Source organism: Anopheles gambiae, chromosome X, assembly GCF_943734735.2.
Source record: "Anopheles gambiae chromosome X, idAnoGambNW_F1_1, whole genome shotgun sequence".
NCBI lineage: Eukaryota > Metazoa > Arthropoda > Insecta > Diptera > Culicidae > Anopheles > Anopheles gambiae.
In genome coordinates this window covers 21,568,493-21,589,716 of record NC_064600.1, presented here as the reverse complement: position 1 = coordinate 21,589,716, position 21,224 = coordinate 21,568,493, and the positions used below count along the sequence as shown (strand labels likewise).

At 43.0% G+C, this 21,224-nt stretch overlaps 1 protein-coding gene across 8 annotated transcripts in view; it reads right to left on the bottom strand.

The window, feature by feature from the left end:
* The window catches only part of LOC11175752 (frequenin-2), a 152,816-nt gene that overhangs the window by 124,148 nt on the left and 7,444 nt on the right, over positions 1-21,224 (bottom strand). For 7 of the 8 annotated variants that reach the window (XM_061641175.1, XM_061641192.1, XM_061641206.1 and 4 more), the window contains exon 2: positions 17,107-17,422. The exons of the other annotated variant lie outside the window; for it this stretch is intronic. In XM_061641175.1, coding sequence (XP_061497159.1) covers positions 17,107-17,170 — 64 coding nt within the window. In that variant the 5' untranslated portion in view covers positions 17,171-17,422. The remainder of the gene's footprint in view (positions 1-17,106; positions 17,423-21,224) is intronic. 8 annotated transcript variants of the gene reach the window in all.

Below are 21,224 nucleotides of genomic sequence, written 5' to 3'. Positions count from 1 at the left end.
CGGCGATGAAGTTGTATTTTTACAAATCAATCCAAAAAAGCGCAATAAGTTCAATTGCTGCAATATAAAAATGACTAAGGAAAAGCTAGCTAAAGCTTGAGGGTTTGCTGTGCAACGCGCAGAACCCTAATTCGCATTAACACATTCAGCCCGGCGCTGATTTTCATCAACTTTCCGTTCCACCAGCACCTAGAACGCAGGCTGGAAAGTTCACTGGCAGTCCTTGGGGCCTGCCATCGATATGAACGTGTTAAGCATTAAACATAACTTTTTTTTTGCTTTTGCTTTTGCAAAGCTTTTGCTTTCGCATGTTGTAGATTACACAGATATGCTGTGCCGTCTGCGCAAGGGTATGAGCGTGCGTGTGTGTGCACAACTGTCGCCAAATGCAATTTCTTCCGGAATGTTATGATCCATCGGTCAAAGAAAGGAAGGTGTGCATGATAGTGGCGGATTAGGGGAATCGGGGTCCCTAGGCGGAATGACGAGTTGAGGCGCCTCTAAATGGTAACTGATGACAGGGAGGAGGGGGTACTGGCACACAGCTGTTGGGAAATAGAACAGTATACTTATATTACCGGTGGGGGATGGGGGGGGCCTTCTCGGGAGATCTTCTTCGACCGCCTAGTCCGCCTAACGGTAGATCCGCCGCTGGTTCATGACGGTGTTTTTTTACTGTAGAGTGCATCCTTCCCCCTGCCTGCAGCGTATGCATCGAGCAGGAGACAGTGTGGCAGTATGCAAGTTGCCCACTGGATAGGAGCGATCCCGCGGCACCTCATTACTCACATCTGCATGCCCGGCGTGGGTTCTAACCGCGTATGAACCGTCCGCCGTAGCAAGAGCTGACTATCCGGCTACGTGGTACTCAAGTCCTGAAAAGGCCGGTATGATCGCGTAGGCCATAATGACAATAATAATAATAATAATAATAATAATAATAATAATAATAATAATAATAATAATAATAATAATAATAATAATAATGAGAAGAAGAATTTAACATAGCAGTCCACACTCGGGGAAGGGCTGCCGGCAATCGGCGTCATGATAACGACTACTAACCAACAAGCCACCAGATTCTGGACGGACAGGTGCAGCACCATACGCGCACCGTAACAAACAAATCCAGAATCCTCTGTTGTATGGATTCAATTCAAAATGTTGTTTCCACTTGCGTCCGCTAGCTGAATTAGAAATAAATGTGCAACAAATCACACGCATGTTTGCTTAGATCGTGTGTCTTTTTAATACCCCCAACAGCAGAGCCGATCGCAAAGATGCCAATGCCAATGGTTGTGTTGTCTCTCAGGTAGCGAGATCAAAAATGCGTGGTATTTTGTAGCCGCAGCGGATGAAAATGTACGCATCAGAATCAAATAGTTTTGTGGTTTCCAAACGCACACACACACACAAACACACAAACACGCGCGCGCAAACTCACACACAAATACGCGCGCGCAAACACACACACACACACACACACACACACACACACACACACACACACACACACATACACACACACACACACACACACACACACACACACACACACACACACACACACACACGCACACCTGCATGAACGCGCGCACGCCAGCACGCACGCACGCACACACACACGCATGTACGCGCGCCCGCGAGCATGAAAGCGCGCACGCCAGCACGCACCCACGAAAGCGCGCTCGCGAGCACGCACCCCCGAAGTCGTACAAGCACGCACTCCCCCCCCCCCCCCACTAGACCACCCCCCCACCCTCCACGCATGATCGATTACGGCTACCTTATCGGTAGAACGGTTGGTTGAGCTTTCTTGTAGCATCCTCATCCCTAGCGCCGGGCGGGGTGGGGAATCGCGACATGATAGAGTGAACGGCCACTTACCCCGCGCTGTGTGTGTGTGTGTGACGAGACCCGAAAACGCGAGAAAGATTTCGGCACATTAAAAAAAATATTATATTGCCACTATACATTGTACTACATGATGCTTAGAAGGTCGTTGAAGCATCAAACATGTTCAAATAAAAAAATATTAGATTAGTGTTAGACGTTCTCCTACGCTTGTTTTAAATAGGCTTCTTCACCCTCAACTGGCAGGGGCATCGAATGGTCTCATCAGCAGCGGCACGAAATAAAATAAACCATCAATACACCGATAACACTTTGAATCCCAATCCAGCTTCTGCCACAGCGTCTAAAGGTCACACACAAATTAATAAATGCTAACACCCACCAATAACAATACACAACCGCAATGCACATATGAGTATCAACGCATACACCGCAACAGCCAATCAGCTGGTGGCGGAAGGCACGGGCAGAAGCGCAAGTAAGGCAGGGCAGGGTGAGGGAGGGAGAAGAAGCGGATGAGAAAATGGGCGCCAATTTTTTTAAATTTTTTTGACCGTTTTTTTTGCTCCGCCACCATAAATAGTTCGTCCATTTCGCCCACAGATGGCGCTAAACTTGCTCGACCCAGCGCAGAAATCGCTGAAGTCCAGCGCGGGGATCGGGCCAAAATCTGCGCTGGCCAGCGCAGATTTTGGTGCATTTTCTGCGCTGGAAACTGCTCGAATTTGCGCAGCGGGCTGTCAGCTGTTTGCTTTGTATAGCAGTTTTCGAGCAGCTATCTAACCCGCTGCGCAAATTCGAGCAGTTTCCAGCGCAGAAAATGCACCAAAATCTGCGCTGGCCAGCGCAGATTTTGGCCCGATCCCCGCGCTGGACTTCACCCGCTGCCCGCTGCGCAAAGCGACGCAAGAAATCATGGAGTTCTGAGAATTTCATCATGCCATCTTTTTCCCTCCAACGGCAAATTTGTCAAGCAGCTCGTCGAGCTACCCGTCCCTGGCTCCGCCTCGTACCCCTCGCCTGAGCGCGCTGTCGATGGTTTGAATGTGTTGGTGCGTCAGACGGCCAATCGCTGTCAGCCGTCATCCGTGCTTTTTCCCACCATAGCGCTATCTCTTTCTCGCGTGTGGTCAATGCTCATGAGTTGCTGTGGCGCTTAAAAAACCGTTTATACACATTGCGGCGATGAAGTTGCATTTTTACAAATCAATCCAAAAAAGCGCAATAAGTTCAATTGCTGCAATATAAAAATGACTAAGGAAAAGCTAGCTAAAGCTTGAGGGTTTGCTGTGCAACGCGCAGAACCCTAATTCGCATTAACACATTCAGCCCGGCGCTGATTTTCATCAACTTTCCGTTCCACCAGCACCTAGAACGCAGGCTGGAAAGTTCACTGGCAGTCCTTGGGGCCTGCCATCGATATGAACGTGTTAAGCATTAAACATAACTTTTTTTTGCTTTTGCTTTTGCAAAGCTTTTGCTTTCGCATGTTGTAGATTACACAGATATGCTGAGCCGTCTGCGCAAGGGTATGAGCGTGCGTGTGTGTGCACAACTGTCGCCAAATGTAATTTCTTCCGGAATGTTATGATCCATCGGTCAAAGAAAGGAAGGTGTGCATGATAGTGGCGGATTAGGGGAATCGGGGTCCCTAGGCGGAATGACGAGTTGAGGCGCCTCTAAATGGTAACTGATGACAGGGAGGAGGGGGTACTGGCACACAGCTGTTGGGAAATAGAACAGTATACTTATATTACCGGCGGGGGATGGGGGGGGCCTTCTCGGGAGATCTTCTTCGACCGCCTAGTCCGCCTAACGGTAGATCCGCCGCTGGTTCATGACGGTGTTTTTTTACTGTAGAGTGCATCCTTCCCCCTGCCTGCAGCGTATGCATCGAGCAGGAGACAGTGTGGCAGTATGCAAGTTGCCCACTGGATAGGAGCGATCCCGCGGCACCTCATTACTCACATCTGCATGCCCGGCGTGGGTTCTAACCGCGTATGAACCGTCCGCCGTAGCAAGAGCTGACTATCCGGCTACGTGGTACTCAAGTCCTGAAAAGGCCGGTATGATCGCGTAGGCCATAATGACAATAATAATAATAATAATAATAATAATAATAATAATAATAATAATAATAATAATAATAATAATAATAATAATAATAATAATAATGAGAAGAAGAATTTAACATAGCAGTCCACACTCGGGGAAGGACTGCCGGCAATCGGCGTCATGATAACGACTACTAACCAACAAGCCACCAGATTCTGGACGGACAGGTGCAGCACCATACGCGCTCCGTAACAAACAAATCCAGAATCCTCTGTTGTATGGATTCAATTCAAAATGTTGTTTCCACTTGCGTCCGCTAGCTGAATTAGAAATAAATGTGCAACAAATCACACGCACGTTTGCTTAGATCGTGTGTCTTTTTAATACCCCCAACAGCAGAGCCGATCGCAAAGATGCCAATGCCAATGGTTGTGTTGTCTCTCAGGTAGCGAGATCAAAAATGCGTGGTATTTTGTAGCCGCAGCGGATGAAAATGTACGCATCAGAATCAAATAGTTTTGTGGTTTCCAAACGCACACACACACACAAACACACAAACACGCGCGCGCAAACTCACACACAAATACGCGCGCGCAAACTCGCACACACACACACACACACACACACACACACACACACACACACACACACACACACACACACACACACACACGCACACCTGCATGAACGCGCGCACGCCAGCACGCACGCACGCACACACACACGCATGTACGCGCGCCCGCGAGCATGAAAGCGCGCACGCCAGCACGCACCCACGAAAGCGCGCTCGCGAGCACGCACCCCCGAAGTCGTACAAGCACGCACTCCCCCCCCCCCCCCCCCCACTAGACCACCCCCCCACCCTCCACGCATGATCGATTACGGCTACCTTATCGGTAGAACGGTTGGTTGAGCTTTCTTGTAGCATCCTCATCCCTAGCGCCGGGCGGGGTGGGGAATCGCGACATGATAGAGTGAACGGCCACTTACCCCGCGCTGTGTGTGTGTGTGTGTGACGAGACCCGAAAACGCGAGAAAGATTTCGGCACATTAAAAAAAAATATTACATTGCCACTATTCATTGTACTACATGATGCTTAGAAGGTCGTTGAAGCATCAAACATGTTCAAATAAAAAAATATTAGATTAGTGTTAGACGTTCTCCTACGCTTGTTTTAAATAGGCTTCTTCACCCTCAACTGGCAGGTGCATCGAATGGTCTCATCAGCAGCGGCACGAAATAAAATAAACCATCAATACACCGATAACACTTTGAATCCCAATCCAGCTTCTGCCACAGCGTCTAAAGGTCACACACAAATTAATAAATGCTAACACCCACCAATAACAATACACAACCGCAATGCACATATGAGTATCAACGCATACACCGCAACAGCCAATCAGCTGGCGGCGGAAGGCACGGGCAGAAGCGCAAGTAAGGCAGGGCAGGGTGAGGGAGGGAGAAGAAGCGGATGAGAAAATGGGCGCCAATTTTTTTAAATTTTTTTGACCGTTTTTTTTGCTCCGCCACCATAAATAGTTCGTCCATTTCGCCCACAGATGGCGCTAAACTTGCTCGACCCAGCGCAGAAATCGCTGAAGTCCAGCGCGGGGATCGGGCCAAAATCTGCGCTGGCCAGCGCAGATTTTGGTGCATTTTCTGCGCTGGAAACTGCTCGAATTTGCGCAGCGGGTACACTTTGATTCCAGATTCGATCACCTGATTTCTTTAATGCACCTTGGGATAAATGTAAACAAACCCTTGTTTTCGAGCAGGTACTCGAATCTAATTCTAGCTTTTAGGCTAAAATTTTCTAGACTGAAAATTGCCGGCTAGTTTTTTGTGTGGTTTTGTATGGATTGTTTACATGATTTCAGCCTCCAACTGTCAAACTCCATACAAAAAACTAACTAGAATCGTGAAGGCCCCCAATGTCAGTTTTGAACATTGTTTTTATCTTTTCTATCGAATCTTACCTCTCAACTTAGAATATGGATAAATCGAAAAATAGCTGGTATCGCGAAAGAATTGGTTTAAAATTAACAGTCGTTAAAAATTAACCAGAGTCGTTAAAAATTGCTAGAATTTGGCATCGCGAACGCATTGAGATCATTTGTTAATTTTAACGACTGGTCCTATGCCGTCGTTAAACAAACGACTGTCAAGAGCGTATGCGATACAAACTAACAGTCGTTTAATTATACTGCTCGAATTTTTTACCCGTGTTTGCCTATATGCGATATCGAGCAGTCGTCAACTGTTTTGACGGTCGTTTATTTTAACAGGAATGAACAACAAACTCGGTTACACCAAAATGAGCTTTAAACGACTGTTAAAATGTGTTCATTTATTCGCGATGCCGGCTAATATTCGAAAAGGGTTTACTATTGCTTCATAAGCTTCCATTCTTTGTTTAAGTTGCTCTCTTATAGAATCGCAAATCATATAAAACGAATTTATTTTGAAATTCTCTTCTGTGGAAAATGTGTATCCCTGATTTGACGCTGAATTTCTCTTTCGTTTTTGTTTTGGTTCTTCTTCTGTGCTGAAAGACAATCCGGACAGCTTAGTAGCTTCTTGCACTATCCGACCAAAATCTTCTCTAACGCTTTGATTAAATGCCACCAATGATCGAAGAAGTTCAGATCCTTTCGATACATTCAAGCGATTGCAGCGATTCGTTAGTAGTATATATGCGTTGAAGTAAGCTATTCCATGTTGCCGTCATTAAAGCGGTTTCAAACCTATTCATTTTTTTCAGCAGTGAAGAAGCTTCTATTGACTTTTTTTTCGGAGCTATTCTCGCTAATTTCTTGTAATGTTCCTCTACTTTGATCATATCCAGCTTTTAAAGCGAATATTGCATCTGCCCTAGCAGACCATCTTGTGTTAGAAAGGCATTTTAACGTAACTGATTGTAGATCACTTGTTTTCAATTTTTCATTTAGTATTTTCCCTCTATGTGTTGAAGAAGAAAAAAATGTAAACAATTTTTGAACAAATGAAAACTAATTAACTGCTGAATTACAGTTTTCGGCTGCAAAATTCCCGACTAAATTTAGCGAATGGTTTGCACAAGGTATAAAAGTAGCACTAGGACTTAAGTTTTTGATTCGTGCTTGTAATCCTTTATATTTGCCAGCCATATGGGCTCCATTGTCATACGTTTGCCCGCGACAGTTTTCAATATTTAAATCTAGTGTTTGCAACATTTCCAAAACTTTGACTTCTAAATACGACGCATCATGTTTATCTATGGGAATAAATGCAATAAATATTTCTACAACTTTACCAGAATCCATGACATATCTTAAAATAAACGTTAATTGATCCGTGTGTGCTATGTCTGGTGAAGAATCTAATACTAGGCTAAAATATTTTGCTGCTTTGATTTCGTTCACTATTTCTGTTTCTATTCGTTTTCCTATTACTTCTATAAACTCGTCGCAAATGTGGTGTGATAAATAGTTTGCTTTTCCCTGGCCACTGTTTCCATATTTTTGTAAATGTAACTTCAAAAATTCGTCATATTCGCTCAGGTAGTCCAAGCAAGTCAATCAATTTCCCTTTCTTTCTGAATCGCTGCTGCTGCTCATTTTGCCCTTGAAAGCCTAAACCTAGACGACCTAGTAATTTTATCGTAGAAACTACCCTCTTTGACACCTCTCTCCAATATGCTTGATGATTTTCTTGTTCTTTTAACAAACTAGAATCTATTCTATTGACTTTAGAAGTTCTTTTGTACAATGTACACATAGCAAACATATGGTCTTTAGATTTTTCATGATCAGTTACAGGGTTTCCCACGATTTATTGGTTGGTTCCCATCAATTTTTGGTTAGTTCCCATATTTTTTTGGTGCGTTCTCACGATTTTTTGGTCGTTTCCCAGAATTTTTTGGTCCAATTGTATTGATATCCAATCGGAAAATACCAATAAATTATGGGAACGAACCAAAAATCTATGGGATACGACCAAAAAATCGTGGGAACGCACCGAAAAATCATGGGAACTGACCAATAAACCGTGGGAAACCCTGTAATGTTCCAGTAATGGATCTCCAATTATTGAACCCTTTAATTAATTGAGATTGTGAACACGAAAATAATTTACAAGGATAACAATAGACACTTTTGCTTGTTTTAGAAAAAAAATAGCCAGATTCTAGCTTCTTTTGATCCATTCGGTTTGTTCCTGTAAAAATGGTCCAAATGTAGACATCGATAGTACGATACACCGTTGTCTGTGTACAATGTTTTCAACGCATCAATATTACCATGATTTTTAGGCTTATCTTGTACAACATGCTCTATCAAGTCATCAGACACAATTACAGGCCAAAGAGCAATATCATCCATCCACGCATTGTCTGTATTGTTTTCCCCCTGTGTCATATGTTTATCTTCATCAGCATTAAATTCTATTTGATGTCAAATATCATTGGACACTGAACATGTACCTCCCGAGAGGTTTGAAGCATCCGATGATTCCACGCCAAGAACCAAAAACTTATGTAACGCATTTTTTTGCTTCTCAGCGACTTGCAAACTCTGTTTTTGCTTTTTACGTTTATCTGCACCACTTGCATAAACTCGTTTCACGTTTTCGATATTTTCCTGTAATTTCAAATCACGATGGTACATTATGCTAAGAAAAACGTTCACTAAACATGCCTTACCTCAATTTATATGGAATTCAGTAAAACATTAAAAAATAGAATGTAAAAATAACTTTGATGTTTTAACCATTAAATTTGAAAAAAGCAGATTAAACCACTAAACCCCAGTTGCGACGTATCAGATGACCAAGAACAATTGACTGTGCAGTTGTGAAAGTGTGCTGACTCCAACGTGTGTTTCAACGCGATTTAGAACTGACCGATTTGGAACGGTAAAATCAATCAGCGTTGCTTCGTTGGTAGTGTGCAAGTCTGCAAGAATGAAAGAGAACAATAAAAGATAGCTGCACGAGCGGGTGTGATAATTGTCTGATCACTTTCACACTCGTGCACCGTGCAGCTATCTTTTGTAATCCTTTGTCATTCTTATTCAGAGCAAGTTAAACTGATTGCTCATACAGTCTGTTCTGGAGTTACTTACGCAGATTCAGCGATAAGCGGTTTTCTAAATTTGAAAAATGAAATTTCAAATCCGTACAATTTTCTTGAACAAACGTCCAATGCAGTATAAATTGCGTTTTTGCTAATAAATTCAATCCACTTAAAAGCCAAAAATATACGAGTGTTCTGCACGAAACGTATCAAATAATTGATAAAGTGTATGAAAAATTAAAATAAATAAAAACTACCAAAAGTCAGTTGTATTTGGGCCGAAAACCGCGAAATTCGAATTACGCTGGTATTCGAGTTACGCGGATTCTCGGGACCGCATAAACCGCGTAACTCGGGAACAGACTGTACAAGCGAATTCGCTTTTGTAGTTGTGTTCAAGGTCAGAGCTCCCCCAGGTGGTGATAATACAGGGTTACAGAACAATAAATAACTGTCCAAATATTTATAGCGATAGCCTGTTTGTGTAGCCATCAGGACATACCACGCACACCGTGGCGTTGACGATTGGAGAAGATAAATGTAGTATGCATCTGAACAGTTGTTTCTTGGACTGCAAGCCCTGTAAGTTAATCACTCTCACACTCGCACACCATCCAGCAATCCTTTATCTTTCTTTTCTGAGTGTGTGATTGTTTTAACCGTTGAGGAAAACACACAAATACTTGTTGGTCATACAAAAAAACTAGCTTCAGGCCTTGTACTCGGGGCCCCTTTTCAGTCGGGGCCCCCCGCGGCCGCTCAGTCCGCTTATAGGAAAATCCGCCACTGCACTAATAATAAGGCATAAAAGACTGCGGCGAGCTCCGCTACATATACTGACCATGGTTGGCGTAATTTAAAGAATGCTTCGGAGCACGTGTTGTATACACCAAATCCAATGCCCTGCTCTGATGAGGATCCGTCAGTATAAAAATGGTTACTGTTAGCATGGCCATGTTTTTCCACAAATTTGCTGGGAATTGTCATCCGGCGAAGGTTATCGGGGATACCTTCAATTTCCTCCTTCAGTGAGGTATCTACACTTAAAATGGAACTGCAGGACTCTGGTAAGCTGGCACTAGTTATACTTTGAGAAGTACTAGGGTGCACCTGTAAAGAAACAAAATCATGATAGACCTTCATGATTTTGCATTTAGAACCTATCTCTTGCAGTGTTTCAAAGTTCTCGATTATCAAGGGATTTGATACTGTAGAGCGGACGAAAAGGCGAAGCGATAGTAGCTCAAAACGTAGCTTTAGCGGCATCACTCCGGACATCACTTCGAGTGACATGTTATGAGTCGACTTCATACTACCTAGCGCGAATCTAAAACAGCGATACTGAATCCTCTCAAGTCGGATTAAATGCGACTTGGCTGCCCAGTGGAAGCATATGCAACCATACTCCAAGACGGACAGTATCGTAGTCTTATATATGTTAAGGACGTCTTTGGGGTGTGCTCCTCACCAGAGTCCGGTAATCGTTCTGAGAAAATTGATTCTTCTTGGACACTTCTGTACCAGATAGTTAATATGTGTCCTCCATACATTTTTGCTATTAAACCAAACCCCTAGGTATCGAAAAGATCTGGCAATGGATATCTTTTTACCATATAAAGAGATATCGACCTTTGGGTCAACCAAATTCAAGCGTCTATTACTCTCAGTGTTGTAAAAGAAAGAGAATATCAGCATTTCCGTTTTCTCTGGAGAAAACTCGATACCTAGGTTTGTGGCCCACACTTCTTAATTGTTAAGTGTGGTTTGCAAAGGACTTTGAAGGCCGGCGATGTTGTTGCTGGCGAGTGATACAACACCGTCGTCCGCCAATTGCCTAAGGCTACAGCCAGGTGCAAGGCAAGTTTCTATATTGTTGACATAAAAATTGTACAACAAGGTGTGTGTGTGCGCGTTGAAAGTATTCTGATGATGTGTGTTATCATGTTAAACAGCGTGCGTTCACACTACGATAATAGCTAAAATTTGCATCGACAGCAGCGCTGGTTCCTCGGACGAAAACGCAGGTGGGGCGCAATGGGCGTTTTGTTTCATGAGCGCGGCAGTATTCTGTTCTCGATTTAAATGGGTAGACGCTCACTCGCTTATTCATTGATAGTTTTTATCCATACGCTTTTTTCGCTGCTCTACAACGATGTAATTCATCACGTATAGAAGCAGAACGCATGCAGAGCACGGGATAAGCCGTGTCCAAGTTTTTAACCAGTGCATACTTGACGATCCAAGCAAGCAATGTTAGTAACAATGGGTCGAGGTAAACATTGTACCGATTATCAGCGCCATATCATAAAGCGAATGGTGGCGGCTGGCATAAAGCGCTAAACGATCGAGTTCGTAATGGAACGATCGCGCACTTTTGTGGCATACGCGCTTCGGACAACCGAAACGTGCTTAGACAACCGAAATGCGCTTGGACAACCGAAACGCGCAAGTCAACCGGACGTCCTCAGAAGACCACGGCGAAAGAAGACCGTGAAATTGTTAATATATCAAAGGAACACTGATCGCGAGGGCGGTGGACCTGCTTATTACATTAAAAACCTAACCAAAAACACAAAAAAAAACTACTAACAAATCTATCCGGAACGACATACTTGTGACACAAACACACACACCAATACGCACTCAAACATACATACACACTCACACACACATGCACACAAACACATACAATTAACACACATGCACACTCATGCACACACACACACAAACACATACAAACCACACATATACCTGTCCGAACGGGTGCATGGTGCGTTGAAAAAACCAAGGCCCTATCATTATGTCCGATACTGTACTTGACAAGAGGCCTTTGGATTCAAGCCAATGGTCCAGTCTAAAAAGAATCATTTTCTCAAATAGTTTTCGCAGGCAAGATAGCATTGCTATCGGTCGATAAGAATTATAGTCTGATGCCGGTTTGCCAGGTTTCAACAAGGTGACTACTTTCACTTCTCTCCACTCCAACGGGACGGTGTTAAGCTTCAACATAATGTTGAATAATCTCAACAGCCGTTTCCTCGCCAGATCTGGCAGATTATGGAGCAATTTGTTCCGAATCAGATCCAGTCCTGCAGACGAATTATTGCTGGAGTACAGAGCAAGCGATAGCTCAACCATTGTGAACGGTGAATCCATTTGCGGATCACTCCCATGAGCACTCTGTTGAAATGGAGGTGCTTGAGCGAAATTAGGGCAGACTTTTTGTGCAAATGGCTCTAGCCATGCCCCAGAAACCCTTTCGCTCTCGTTTGTTGCTTTGCTGTTGCGCATCCTTTTCGCCATGCTCTGAAGCTCCGTTAGCGAAGTGGAAGGCTTGATGTTTTTGACATACCTCGGCCAGTATGACCTTTTTTTTGCTTTAAGCAAGTTTTTGCACCTACGCTCCAGGCCTCTATAATGGATGTATAGATCCATGGAGTCGGTGTCTCTATACCTGGCAAAAGCCTTCCGCTTCGCTGAGAATGCCGCTTTACAATCCGCGTCCCACCAAGGAGTGGGAGGTCTTTTAAAAATCCTTGCCTGGGGGGGCGGCCTCGTTTGGGCACCGAGGGCGCACTCGTTTATCGCCATAACGAGATTTGTATACTCTTCATTTACGGAGAAACTGGGTTCTACGCGGCTTAGCAAAGCGGTCATTTGGTCGCCGTATTTCGTCGAGTCGATGTTCCTCGTTAAGTCACAATTAGCGGGGACTTGATCGACTGTGCGACTTCTCTTGATAATCGATATCTTTATTGGCAGATGGTCGATGCCAAGCGGGTCTTGGATTACCTTCCACATAGAATTTAGCCCTAAAGACGACGAACAAAGAGATAGGTCTATTGCGCTGGGTCGTGCCATAGGTGAGGGCACCCTAGTTGCTTCACCAGAGTTTAGAATTGTCAAACTGTGTGTGTTGCAAATATCCCTAATGATTGGTGCACGATTATCGTCATGCGTGCAACCCCAATCTGATCCATGGGCGTTAAAGTCGCCCAGGATGAAAAATGGTTTCGGTAGTACCATTACTACTGTCTCAAGATCCTTGTTGATCTTCTTTGGATCCAGATTGGCTCCCGATGGAATATAAATTGAAGCAATAGAAACGTCAAGATCCCCTAGCTTTGCCTGGATCGCGACGTATTCGATTACCTCGGGTGTGGGGAGGGGTATTCTGTAGAAGCTGTGACTACTTTGAATACCAATTAACACTCCCCCACCACGCCTATCATTAGCTGGATCATGTCGATCTTGACGAATAATATTATATCCCGGGAAGGTAATATTTTTATCGGGTGAGAGCCAAGATTCACTTAGGGCAAATGCGTTACAATTGTGTTGCCCTATAAGTTCTTTAAAAGAGTCAAATTTACCTAAAAAACTTCAGCAGTTCCACTGTAGTATAGTGGTCATTGGAGGCATTAATCATCCAAACGGACCATCATACTAAGACAAGGACCATCATCAATCAAAGACCATTTTGATAACCACTGCTTGACCATTCCTCTTAGGAAAGGAAATGCCAGGGGAATCAAACCAGTAAGGGGTTCCGGGAGGTGTAGGGAGTTAAGGAGAGAGTGTAAAATCTCTGTCAGGCTTGGGAGGGATGGCCTGGAGAAAGATCTGGGTTCGCTAGGGAACGCCGGATTGCTGGGATTGGAAGGGTTACGGGAACGTGGATGGGTGCGAGCGTCACGGGGGGGTTTGGAGCCCTGGGGTTGGCGTGGGGTCGCATTGTCGTGACATCGAGGTGCCTTTTTGGGTGAAGCTTTAACAATTTTTTTATCGTCTTTTTGTTTGGTACCCGTGCTGTATGCAATCTTTTAACTCCATTTAATGGTGCCAGATTGGGCAACGGTTCATTACCCTCCAATAGGGAAAGGTTATCGAACTGCTTCACACTTGAGGTGGACTTCAAAACATCGGTGTACGACCCTCTTGTATTCTGCAAAACGGCCCGTTTGTGTTCTGTTTGTTTTTTTCGGTACACAGAACGCAACGATATTTCGTGCCATTCCTGCTTGCAGTGAATGCGTTTCTGGGTTTCGGCCTTGCACTTCACGGAGTTTGTGCAGTAAGGCTCTGAATGTCCAATCTGGCTACATTTTGTGCAGCATGCAATTTCTTGCACAAATGGTCGACGGATGGGCACTCTGAGCCCTTCAATGTACAGCGTGTTTGGCAGGACTGTACCCGCGAAGGTGATCCGGAGTGAGTAAGTCTCACGGAACACCTTCTTTCCATCGACCGCACTTGAAGCGTAAAGTTTTTTTAATTTCAAGGACCTTTACCCGAGGGGATGATTGGTGTAGAAAAGCCCCTTGTCCGTACTTTAGGATATCCTCTAAGGGGTAATCTAAATCATCAGACACCTGGATATTTTTTATAAACGGATGCCGTAATTGCTCTTTCATCGAGCTGTTTATTTTTCGGCATGAAAAATACATCATGTATCCCGTTATAAGATGCGGGATACGCTCGGAATCTGGGATTCCATTTTAACGATTGACCCAAGAATTGATCACGGGACGTTGAAAGTAAGGGCTCATTACAAGCCTTTTTTTTCGCATTATGTCCTGGATCAGAACTTTTTCGCTTCACTGTAGTAAAGCCCTCCTCCGATTCATCCATCGGCTCCGCCTCCATGAGAGAGTCCGAGTGAGAGAAAGAAACCCAACTGTGTGACGAGAAAGGATAGGTAAACAAGAGAGGATCACTTACCACAAATAGACACACGAGAGCGAGAGTACACGACGAACGAGCGCTACGCACCTGTCCGACGAATGCGCTCTACACTCACAAACCTACACTACAGTACACACGCAGCGCGTATACACGTGCTGCACACAACTCTACGCACTACACACTGTACGCACTATACACTAAGCACAGATCGCTTTCCGATCGTTCTCGCACGTATTCCTTTGCAGTGCGTATTAGTGATGGGAAAAGTTGGCAAAAATCCGGAGTCGACTCCGATCCGACTCCGATAAATTCGGAATCGACTCCGGAAGGTAGGTCCGCGCTGCAATATTCGGAGTCGTTCGGAATCGTCCGGAGTCGTACGGAGTCGCCCGGAGTCGCCCGGAGTCGGAGTCATCCGGAGTCATCCGGAGTCGTTCGGAGTCGTCCGGAGTCGTCCGGAGTCGTCCGGAGTCGGAGTCGTCCGGAGACGTTCGGAGTAGTTCGGAGTCGTTCGGAGTCGTTCGGAGTCGTTCGGAGTCGGAGTCGCCCGGAGTCGTTCGGAGTCGTTCGGAGTCGTTCGGAGTCGTCGGAGTCGTTCGGAGTCGTCCGGAGTCGCCCGGAGTCGGAGTCGCCCGGAGTCGTTCGGAGTCGTTCGGAGTCGGAGTCGTTCGGAGTCGGAGTCGTTCGGAGTCGTTCGGAGTCGTTCGGAGTCGTTCGGAGTCGTTCGGAGTCGGAGTCGTTCGGAGTCGTTCGGAGTCGTTCGGAGTCGGAGTCGTTCGGAGTCGGAGTCGTTCGGAGTCTTTCGGAGTCGTTCGGAGTCGTTCGGAGTCGTTCGGAGTCGTCGACTCCGGACGACTCCGGTCAACTTCGGACGACTCCGAACGACTCCGACTCCGGGCGGATCTAGTGGTTCCATTTTGCCGGAGTCGGAACCGAACTAACAATAGTCGGAGTCGGATCGGAGCCGTGGGTGCGCTCCATACAGCACATCACTAGTGCGTATGGTCGAGGTCAGTGGCTTGTTGTCCGCAAAAAATCCATCCACTTGGAGCGCATATCGATCACGTCTGATTCGCTTCGTGGTTGGGGACAGAATGAGCCTTGCACTTGTACAGTTTAAAAATAAAGTCAAGTTTGTAACAAAACACTGCAATAGCCCGCAGAGCATTCAACAACTAGAGCAAAGCAATAATCAACCAAAACTGGAACCTCATCTAGAATGGGAAATAAAAAAATTCGAGCCATCAAACCATCAATAATAGCCTGGAAAGACACACTCCAGTCGCAACCAACGAGTGCTATTGCACACCCGGTTTACCCACTCCTATCTCCTATAAAAGTCCAGCCCACCGTTATGCAGCTTTTGTGGCGAAAATTACTGTTGGTCATATTCTCAGCGATTGCCATGGATACACTACCAAACGTGCCATTTACCATCTCAAATCCCAAATGTAAGCGAAAACTCATAAAATTTCTTCTTATAACAAACATCTTGGAAGATATTTAATGTATCAGAACAATATGTGTAGAATAAAATTCAATCGAATTTCCTTTTAGTTTTAAGCTTAGTCAGAAGGTTACCAAGCAAGCCCGGTTTAAAGTAATTACGCGCAAAGTTTTTAACAGCCAAGCTGTCAAAAATCATACCAGCTGTTGGAACTTCTTGAATGTTTTGAATAATGCTGTTCACATTGATAACTTAGCCAGAAAACAGTGTTTAATAAAGATGACTCAAATTATTTTAATTTACACCGTTTTTGAGCTGAAGTAAACAATGTTTGGATGCTTTCGAACATCGTTCGTAAACATTTGACGGCCATTTGAAATTCTGATGCCTTTTTGAACATTACTCAGCTGCTACTAAACACTTGCTTTCCTTAATATTACTGTACATTTATTCGTTTCTTTGGTTTGTTTAATTGTAAAAATTAAATTGTTTAGAGCTTAATATAAATTGCTTGGTTGGACTGCGAGGAAAGACGAACACAAGTTTTTTTTGGAGAGTGGACTGTATGGAAGGAGGAAGTTCTTTCACATTTCACACATGGAGCGAAGAGGTTTGGTTCGGTTTACGATTCGATGTTCTTAATTCGGTGGTTATTCTTCGACTCACATTTCGCGCGTGTCGACACGTCGTTTTTAGTTCGTGGTGATGGCAAGCGGATTAGAACGAATTGTTCGAAATACTTTGATCCGCTGCGTTCAAAAACCAAGGAGGTTCCATTGTAAATAGAACATTGCTTTTGCTCTAATTTAATAGTGCTAACTCCATACAGCAAACGGATCAACTTAGGGGTTTAACTTGTTTAGTAACGGTTGAACGAAGTTCAGATAGGCATCAATACTTCAGTCGAGCGTCAACTGTTTACTTACAGATAAATAAAGTTCAAATACGGCGCACATTTTTTTTTTTTTAAACTCCAAATCGGTGTATGTACTAACAGTTTTTAATACTTACAGTACGTTGCTGTCGTCAGACGATCGATGGCGTCTTGTTTTAGTTTGGAGTTTTTCTTTCCCATTGCTGCGATTAGTTGTTGTACCTTTTCGTTGTAGTGCGTTTTTAGTCGTGTCTAACACAAAAACGTTACTTTAAAGTGGATTTGAATATTGGTTTTAAGGGAAAAAATTTGTTCTTTTATTAGATTTATGCTAGTTTTTTATACGATTGTAACCACAGCACTGTTTTCAATGTTATATATTTTTCTCACTCATCACTCGTTTCTGACTCACTCTCAATATGAATATATCACGTAAATTCGCTATCAAAAAACCTGAAATAAAAAAAAATCAGGTATCATGTGTAAGACTAGTTATATAGTAAAAATATGACCACTATGTCTTATTTTAAATATTTTTACACAGGGCCCTCTATAGTTATATAAAGAATACAGTAAAACCCCTTATCACAAGTCTACTTTCCAATGACTCACTCCTTATGCAAAAAACTCGTTATCATACACTTTTTCATACAATTTGTATTAAAAGTGAAATAATTGGTTCCATGTCATGAAAAATGGATATATATACAAAGCCACGTATCGTGGTCATCTTGCGCCCTTGGCAGAAACATAGCCAAGAGCCAATTCTCCCCTTTTAATTTTTTTTTCAGCGATACCCTTAGCCCCTCACTCTCTTGCTGTTTCACCATACAAACGAAACCCAAATATTACAGGGTTTCACACTTTATCTCAAGACCGCGGGACCCCTTCCCGAATTTGTCTTAGCCAATGCTAAGACTACGATATGATGCTTGAAAACGTTGATGATACCTGAAAACGTTGATGATACAGTTTTTCCCCGAGTTACGCGAATAACGCGTTTCGGAGACATTCGCGTAACTCGGATTTTCGCGTAAGTCGAATATCGCGTTTTATACCCAAAATTTACTCGATTAAAATTGATTTTTGATTGAATTTTATTTATTTATGTATTTTTTTTACTTATTTGATTCGGTTATTTCTGTTTTTTTTTGTGATTTAAAACTTTGAAAAAAAATCCAAATTATTTTTCATTTAACAATTGATGGAGAAAATTGTACGGATTTGACATCTGAATAAGTGATGAGAATAGTTCCGAAAATTGAGGAACGGAACGAACCTGCCAATCTGGAGAAAAAGAACGGAACGCAGAACGCAGGTTCAAGATGACCTGCCATGGTTACGTTTTTTGTTGTCGAAGATGACCTGCCACGGTTGTTGTTACGCCTGGTAACAATCTATTTATTTGAGTAGCGTTTTAGACCTTCTTAGAACTGGCGCTCGCGTATTATAAATTTTCGCTGCACAGTTTAAAAATTGGTCTGTTTTCTCTTGTAGATAATTGGTAACTAACTTCCTCGATGGCGCCTATTCTTCGTCAGCTGATCAGTCTTGACCCCGCTTGACGCTGTTTTGTGACCGCTGCCGGACTTGTTTCTAATTGGCCCTATTTTTGGATCAGCTTGTTGTCTCGCCTTAACCGTCAACTCTACAACCGGATACCCGGGTTTGATTTCGATTTTTAATCTTTAATAACTTTTTACAGAGACAGGTTTGGTGTACGAATCATACACTGCAAATTTTATAAGTTTGCTGCAGTTACATTTTTTACTGAAAGCTATTGAGTAATACATGGTTTTCTCGTTTCACTGAATATCAGTAAAACAAATTACTGAAAATGCAGCTATTTATTCTGTCAAAACGACATTTCTGAGCTTCAAAAGAAAACATAATGCGATGCCCACTTGTTCGTGATGAACAAACATTTGATTTGGCAACCGCTTACACCCCGATAAATTTTAGGTGCGTATTCGGCTTGCGGGATTAACGTTTTGGTTGAGAAAAATCTTCACACCACTTTGCTGTTCTTGCTGAAATTTCATGATAACAGTGAGTGCATACCAAATCAACAAACTTGTTTCGACAAAATACAGTTCACATCTGTATAAATCTTTATGAAACAGAGATGAACAAGAGCAGCATGGACTGCCACCCGCGCATCAATAAAAACCCCAATTTCAATACTTTTTTCGCCAATTTTTAATCGATATCAATTACTAAACAATCAGTAATATCAGAAAGGCTTTGTAGTATGTTCAAATTTTGGGTACTGTGGATACTGTTTCGAAGCGGACTTTCGACACTTGATCGTCTAGGCGATCATAAAAACCTTTAGGACGTTGGAGTTTAGAGGGATTACCTTGGGTAGGAGGACATAACTAAACTCCTTAAATGAGAAGTCGATAGATGATGGATGGGCTTAGTCCTATCCTGACAATCCGAACAAATCTGACCTGCCATGATCGGAGTTGGTTTTATCTATACTCAAAAGAAGTTAAAGGTCGGAAAGTTATCGTTTTCGCTAAGCTAGTTACATTTGTCTTTTATTGACAAGAACGATGGTTCTAAACGATATTTTCTCTTACCTACTTTACAGTTTCTAGCTCGTGTTTCATAATACGGACGATTTGATTTAAAATCGTCATCGTGAGCATAAAACAATATTTTGCTTTTACGTTGGTGTTTACCTTTACAATGAATACTGAAGTACCGTCTTGCTTCGAATTACGGCCACTTCATTTTCAATCGTTCAGAGCGATAACTTCTTGCACGCGGGAAAAACAATATTTTCATTCGAAAGTAACTGGAAATACCTTGTATTGCAGTATGTTTGTCTCAAGTAATCCACGGACCACAGGTCGGAGACCACTGCTTTAGATCAGCTGCTTTCTAAATGATCGAGCGGTGAGGGCCAGGAGAATGCATTTTTTTACACATATATTATTATATTATTACAGTTAATACCCAAATAACTGGTTTACGATATTAAAAAATGCGATTGGTTATTGGTTTTCTTAAATTATTATATCATCCAAGCAAGTTTCAAATTCATTTTATTAAATAACTAAAATTGATTGTAAAGATTCTTCAATTAAGAGTCTGCAGCATACTGTGCAAAAGTCATAAAAAGTTCAAAACAATTAAGCAAAATCGCAATATCGCTTCTGAATGTACCCTTCCTTCCATGTTGCAAAATGTTTTCAGGATATATCTGAAGATGGTACAAAAACCTTAACAGCTGAAAAATTATCGAGACAATCGTACAATCGTTCAGTACTATTATGAGGCCACGGACAAGTAAGGCCAGGTCAGACCAATTGATAGTGCATTTCTTTAAAAAAAAGCTCCAAGAAAATCGTTGCATCCTTAAAAAGCAATAGTGTGTAACCATTGTTCTCGTAAAATCAACAGTCAGGTTTTTATGGAATTATTCGTTTCTATTTTTTAATTTCTCCTCAAATTTGACCATATTGATTGGTCAGACAATCCATGTTATGGTGATCAAATTTGGAATAGTTCAACGATATGAATTGTCATATTAAAATATGTTCAGTTAATTTGTAATGAATAGGATCTTCCTATCTTTCAAAATCGCGCAAATATTTTCTCGGGCCTGACTGCATATTGTGGCGGGCCGGACTTTGCCCACCGCTGCCGTCAAATTTTACGCGATCATTCATATCGATATTTCCTTTCCGCCAACCCTTCCAAATTTGACCCAAACCCTTCAACAGCTTGCTTTTCCACCATCACTTCGTCCAGTCCCCAAAAAATAGCAGGGGCACGAGTTCTTAGTTTTTGCGTGATAACATAGACACAGGCCAAATTAAAAAGCGCACACATCGACATCGGAATCGATTCTTGAATGAAACCTCAACAGATAAAAAGAGCGTGCTTGGTGTCAGCCAATTTTTCTTGTTAATTTCTCCGGCTACGAACCGTTGTGTTGAGATCGGTTTCGGAGCCTTTTAATGTCGTATGTGCAAGTAGTTTGCGTGAGGCATAACGGATCTTCGCTTTACCCAACTCGCGCGTAACGTTCAATGCATTGGGCCAACGATGATGAAATGATATTGTTTTGAGCTGTGGCCATGTATCGCAGCGTTCTACGCTTCCAAATAAGGTGCACGTGTTAAACAAAAATATTGCACATGTTAAAAAGGCAAATGTTTTCTGCTTCTGATAGTAAAATGCTTATGATAAATAAAATAAATATGCTTCGGATAGGTCTGGTAGTAATAGTAAATCTGATTGT